The sequence below is a fragment of the Sinocyclocheilus grahami genome, unplaced genomic scaffold (assembly GCF_001515645.1).
Source record: "Sinocyclocheilus grahami isolate Dianchi unplaced genomic scaffold, SAMN03320097.WGS_v1.1 scaffold3023.1, whole genome shotgun sequence".
Lineage (NCBI taxonomy): Eukaryota > Metazoa > Chordata > Actinopteri > Cypriniformes > Cyprinidae > Sinocyclocheilus > Sinocyclocheilus grahami.
Genome location: NW_015508193.1, coordinates 1,344 through 7,861, shown reverse-complemented (window position 1 = coordinate 7,861; position 6,518 = coordinate 1,344). Strand labels below are relative to the sequence as shown.

At 35.1% G+C, this 6,518-nt stretch overlaps 1 protein-coding gene across 1 annotated transcript; it reads right to left on the bottom strand.

Moving 5' to 3' along the window:
• Positions 1-2,004: 2,004 nt before the first annotated feature.
• On the bottom strand, positions 2,005-5,269 carry LOC107575937 (H-2 class I histocompatibility antigen, Q10 alpha chain-like). The gene is made up of 4 exons (XM_016262244.1): positions 5,206-5,269; positions 2,670-2,942; positions 2,287-2,574; positions 2,005-2,210 (listed from the first exon to the last, which is right to left on the bottom strand). Exons 1-4 carry the CDS (start codon positions 5,267-5,269, stop codon positions 2,005-2,007), a joined length of 831 nt encoding a protein of 276 aa, XP_016117730.1.
• Positions 5,270-6,518: the final 1,249 nt, after the last annotated feature.

The window sequence follows — 6,518 nt, the reverse complement described above, 5'->3', positions numbered from 1 at the left end:
TTCAAAGTGTACTAAAAATGCTACTACAAGTATTTAATTAGTAAACTATCCCTATAAGATCACTTTTAGTATAGTTGCAGTACAAACTAAACATTTTGATGTAAACTAGTTGTGTACTCAAAGTTTACGACTGTTATACTTAAAGTATACTTAAAAGTATACTTTTATATACTAGAAAGTGGGCCAAATTATCCCAAGGAGTATTGAAATAGTACACTTACAAGTATACTACTAGTACACTGATATTTGTATACTTACTACGTAAAGTATACTTAAAAATATACTTGAACTTTACTTAAGTATACTTACTAAAATAAACTTGAAGTATACTACTTTTTGGTAAGGGTAGGCATAGCTAGCATGTGTCAGTGATATTGTGTCAAGCTAATATACCAAGTTTTATCACAGCTATCAGTTGCAACACGTTGTTGCAACCGTCCCAACGTGCTGTCCCTTACCACGACATTGATTTAAAAGCTTGCCATAACATTACATAATTGTAATTTTATGGATTAATAAAGAACTCTTTCAATAGTTCGGTGTCTCTCCTTTTTTAAGTAAATAGGTAAAAAATCTACTTCTTACTTGAGAATATTTTTCCATTTACTATTATTTGGTTTTATACAGCCAATTTACGTTTTTGAAGACCCTGTCTGTGAACAAATAAAATAAAGAAACAGCAAAATGATTTTTAAGAATGATTTAATTACATTCTAATGAATGTTGCAACCGTCCCCTGTTGTGAGGTCAGTTGCAACATTTCACTTTGTCTATTCAAGTGTAAATTGTACATATATCATATGTAGACATGTTGCAGCAATGTGAGTGAGTAAGCTGACTGATGTGGCTTTATTGTATTAAAAATGTGGCTTTCTAATACGTCTCTAAAGTCTTATTTAGTGGGTAGTCACAGTTTTTAGTTGACAAAACTCGTATTAATTTTATATTTCGTATACGATGTTAGCATGCATCCTATCACATTTCATTTCTGTCGTTACAAATACGTTTTAAATCGCGACGCGTTGCCTACTCGTTACTTTCGCTTTCATTCTCTGATAAACGCAGAAACTTTTAACCATACCTGCTTGAAGTGAAGGCAAAGTCCCATAAAGAAGAAACACACAAAACAGAGCAAAGATCTTCGTCGTGACGCTTGTTCGCATATTGAAAGATGTGAATTTGACTGATTTTATTTCGCTGAACGCAATACAGCAGAATAAGAGCAGCAGAAAATAGCGGATGATCTTTTAACCAATAAGAAAATAATACGATAAAGTCATCATTGAAATTTGATCTGTGTCTGGGCAAAAAGTGGTGAAGCAACACCAAAAAGCGGTTTATTATTATGGTGATAAACAGTTCAGTGTTCATAAAGACATTAGCTAATCAATGAGATAGACTTCCACAAAGATAGAGTTTGTTAGATGATGGTTTTATTTGCTGTTCTTAAAATGTTTACAAATATAGTAAGTAATTCAATCATTTAAATAATTAAAGAGTAGCAGACATTAGTTATTCAACTTGATTGTATTCTGACAGTGGGAAGAAATAATAATACTCAGTTTTGTCTTACAAAGGTAAAAGAACTAGTGAAACCATGTATAGGCCTATAAATTAAATGCGAGATTAGTTGTCATGTCATCTGTTTAAGCTGTCATTGAATCCCTGTAAAAAAAATTAACATAATTTTTTATTGCTCATTGTAGTCTAAATTGATTATAATGTATTAGAAAATAAATTAACAATTTGCCGATGATGCTGTAAGGTGTCCTTGAGTGCACTGAGAAAGTGCTTCAAAATATCCAGATGAAATGAAATATGAGAGAGAGAGAAAATATGAACTGAAATGATCTGTCTGATGCTTCGCCAGCATTCTCTCGTCCTGTTGGAGAAACAATAAAACGTTAAAACTCATATCTGAAATTTGCTTGGTAACAAATTGACGAAACATACCAGCAGATTCTTTCTCAAGCACAGGTTCTTCAGTATAAGCAACACTGGCAGTCAATGGTTCAGTAGTTTTCTCCTGTTGTCCTGGAAAACCACATTAATAATGTTTGAATTCTGATTAATATCGTATTCGGGCAGAGATGTGTGAGATTTCCTAATGGTCATCATCATGTCTCTGGGGTAGAATCTGGTGGCCATGCAGATGAGTTTCAACTTGGTTTTGGTAGATTTCCTTGCAAAAACATGAACATCTGGAGGAGCTGAAAACACAGGAATCAGTTTATCAATTAGTTCCATCTGCGGCAGTGCATCAAACATACAAATTAATTTACTCACTGCCATTTCTGAGCTTCTCATCTCCATATTCTCTGAATTTGTTGAGCCAGTCCACACACTCTTTCTCCAGGTAGCCTTTGGTGTACTGGTTTAGGATTGGGACATTGTCCCATTTTCTCTTGGTTGGTAGAGCTGCGTCAACTGATGTGACCCACTGAGACTCTTTAATATAAAATAACAGAAAGTTTTCTCCATCGTAGGTGTACTCACTAATGGCTTTGGAAAACTTCAATTTATCTCCCTGCTGCTCAACTTCACAACCATGTCTCCACTGAAGAACATGAAGATCTGAAATGGAGATGGATCAAAATGTTTGTAACAATAATGAAAATATGATATGGTAATTTTATACATGCAGATTATTCTGTATAAATGCTCCTCACCTGATTCACTGTGTCTCATGCGTTTCATCAGAATGTCGATATTCACATTAAACCACTGTTCTTTGCTCTTTCTTGACTGGGTGCCTTTTTCCCAGTAATCCTCCTGCATTTTCTCCTTCATCCAGGTCTGTTTGGGAATCTTCTTCTGTTCCTCACTATTGTAATAGTCGATCTGTATGTCATCTAGCAGAGCCATAGCAGTGAACTGATAGATGCCCGGCAGATCGACAGGTTTGGACAAAGCTGTGTAAATGTAATACAGCGAGTGCTTCTCTGCAGTAAAGAGCAATGAAATATGAATGTAAAACTATTCACTAGATTATAGGTGAGTAAAGTGAAGGAGAAAGCAATGACAGTTTTTCTCGATTTCTAACACACTATATCTGATTCAATTTCCCAAACCAGTGCTCTGAAGGAAGACATTTATTTTTCTCTGACCTTTAAAAGACATGTTTTCTTACACGCTCCAATTTAGTGTAATTTTTGTTCTATGCATGGAAAGACCATGTGGAAAGTGTGCCTACAGTCTCATCTACAGGGTTTTTACACTACTTAAACATACAGTATAATGACAGTACATTGCAGCAGTGCTTTAGATGAGAGAACCATCCAGGCACGTGCACACATAGACATCAAAGGAGGTTTGAGCACCTGCCCTTTTTCTTCCTCGAGACAAAAGTGCCCTTTTTTCTGGGGATTTAAAAAAAAAAAAAAAACTGTGTGCGTGTGTGTGTGTTTCTGTTTGTGCACAGCTGTCCCTGTCAAACAAATAAAAAATCAAAATATCAGGTTGGGTCAGGAAATGTTGAGACTGTCTCCCTCCACGTCTCCGCAGCACAGCAGTGTAGCACACATTGATCAGCTGCACATCACAGACACAGAGAGCCGCAGAAGTGAAGCCCTCCCTCCCTTTCCAGCTGTGTTTGTCTTGCTGTGGAGGTGAGTGGTGATGAACAACAGACTAAGTTACCTGTGCCCCGAATTTACAGCTAATTATCCCATCCATGACTCATGAGAGCTAACAAGTTAACTAAAGTTTAATTAAGGCAATAGGAAGTCTATTAGGTTAGACCAGTGCGGGTTCTTTCACTGCATGATTCAGTTTATTAAAATGCATTTAAAATGCAACATATGGGGGCAGAAATGCATTTATATAATTTCATATAGTTAATCAGTATCACAGGAAGACTGGCTTTTTTCCACCAAAAAGCAGCATGATTACAAATGTGATATTGATTTTATGCAGCAGTTCAACAAACAAGAATTTAATATTAAGACACTAACGTTTCAGACACAATATTGACTGTTTTTGCTCTATTTCGCTGACAAATATAATTCCAATTTGCGTCGCTGAGCAACATGATGTGTTTTGTTCCTGAGTGAATCAATCGTTTAAATAATTCAGTTCAGTCGCAATGACTCGCTTATTAACAGTGACTTGCTGCCACCTACTGACAGTTTTAATTTCACATTTAAAGTTATCTTTTCATATATATTTTTTAATAATTTCAAATTTCAGTATTTAACGTTTTATGTTTAAAATATCAAAACAGTATTAATGCATTTGTAACTGCAGGTTAAATACATTCATGTCCTGCATTAAACAGTGTGTAAATGCATCAATGTCCCTTCAGCTTCTGTGTTTTCTCTGCATTGCAAAGATGAATTTTGTCAATACTGATTTTGGACTGGTAACAGCCCGAATGACTTATTATTCTAATAGACTGATTCAATTTAAGAATTTAACTGAAAAGATGATGCACACATTTAAAAAAAAAGGCTTAAAGGTAAAAATCTATTTAAACTTATTGGAAAAGATGAATTTATATCATTGCTGTGAACTGATCACCACACAGAATATGCAGAATATGAAAAACTTTAGGAGTCAGCTGTCCACGGTAGTCCTTAAGATTTCAGCACAATAACACACTCAGCAAAATATCATCTAATTATTGTTCTCGATAAAATCTCAGAAAATATTGAGATATATACAATATTGCACACCCCTAATATATTTAATGTTTTGTTCAGAAAAAAATGAAAATAAATATGAGAAGTGCCCTTTTTTCCACTTGAGCCCCTGCCCCTCAAAATGTCCCAGGAACCATGGAGGACTAAATAAGATTGAATGTGTCCATTTATAGGTAGATTTACTAGATTTCTCTACATTTCTATAGGGTGACCATACATGCTTTTTTTCCAGGACATGTCTTCTTTTAAGAAAAAAAAGGCCAATCCAGCTTTTGCTTTATACAGTTTTTATATTGCCCTGCTCTGGACTGTTTTCTTAATCCCGCTCCCGCACGAAACACACACAAAACATCTGCAATGTTTTTACTGGAAGGTTAGTTTATATGGTTATAAAAAAATAGGATGAAACGTTTTATCTATAGCCTGTTATATATACTTTTTTTGCATACGAAGTTAGCATGCATTTCTTCTCAAACTGAATTACTTTCGTTACAAAGATGTTTTAAATCTGGTTACTTTCAGTTACGTTATTCTCTGATAAATGCAGAAACTTTAAATCATTTACCTGCTTGAAGTATAGGAGGAGTGCCATAAAGAAAAAGAACACAAAGCAGAGCAAAGATCTTCATCGCCACACACGTTCCCCCATGACTGAAAGCCTTTAAATGTGTAAATCTGACTAATTACCAGAGGTGTAAAGAGTACCTAAAACCATACTTGAGTAAAAGTACAGATACCTTACAGTGAAAATTACTCCACTACACGTTACAAGTCACCAATTCCAAAACAACTTGAGTAAAAGTCTTAGAGTATCTGATTTTACATTATAAAATATCTATCTATTTTACTTATACTAAATATAGGCTCAAAGATGCACTAGTCAAAGATATGCCAGTGAAAAACTGTAACGTTGTGGAGAAGCTGCGCAAAACAGGCAGAGGCAAGGATCTATGTACAGGTATTTAATGGAAAAACTAGAACAAACAATAAGGCAAAACCCAAAGGGAACAAAGAACAGAATAACTGGCAAACAGACAACCATTACATTCAACAACTCACAAGGAACTAAAGAACAACTAGGGCTATATATACACACAGGGGGCTAACAAGCTTAACAAGATCAGACACACCTGTGGAGACTAATCAAGGGGAACCAATGAACAAATGGACTACAAACACCATGGAAGACAGAAAGTGACATAAAAGTTCAGTGCAAGGCACAGAGAGCATGAAACAAAAACAAGAAAGAGTTGATTTGTGAGGAGAGCAATCACATTTATTTTCTAAAACCAAAATAAAACTGAACACCTCAAAATTACAAAACAAAACAAACAAACAAACTATATCTTTCAAAAAGATCTCTTCGGTATAATGGATACATAAAATAATGTTAAGTAAAATTAAAAAACTGAAGCCTTCTTGCACTGGATGTGCTGGTTTGGGCCTCATTGGGCTGCAGTCATGTCCTCATCTCATACATAAAACACCTCTGATTCACAAATACTTGCTAAGGAACTCGCATTCACATAAAGTAGCCTTGTTGACAAGTTTGGGTGAGTAAGGGCAAAACCTGTAGCAGGCAGTATCACGTCTTTTGTAGCAGAAATAAACTGCAGCAGAAAAAGCTAGGTCCATGCTAAATGTAATGTGTAACTGCAACACTCATTTCAAATGTAGTGGAGTAAAGACTACAGATACTCGTTCAAAAATGTAGTAAAGTAAAGAGTAAAAGTTGCTAATATCTTTGATACTCAGTACAACTACAAAGTACCTGAAAAGATACTCAAGTACAGTAACTAATTACATTTACTCCAATACTTTACACCTCTGCTAATTACTCATTTTTAAATCATTGAAAGCAAAAGCTCTCAGCAACAG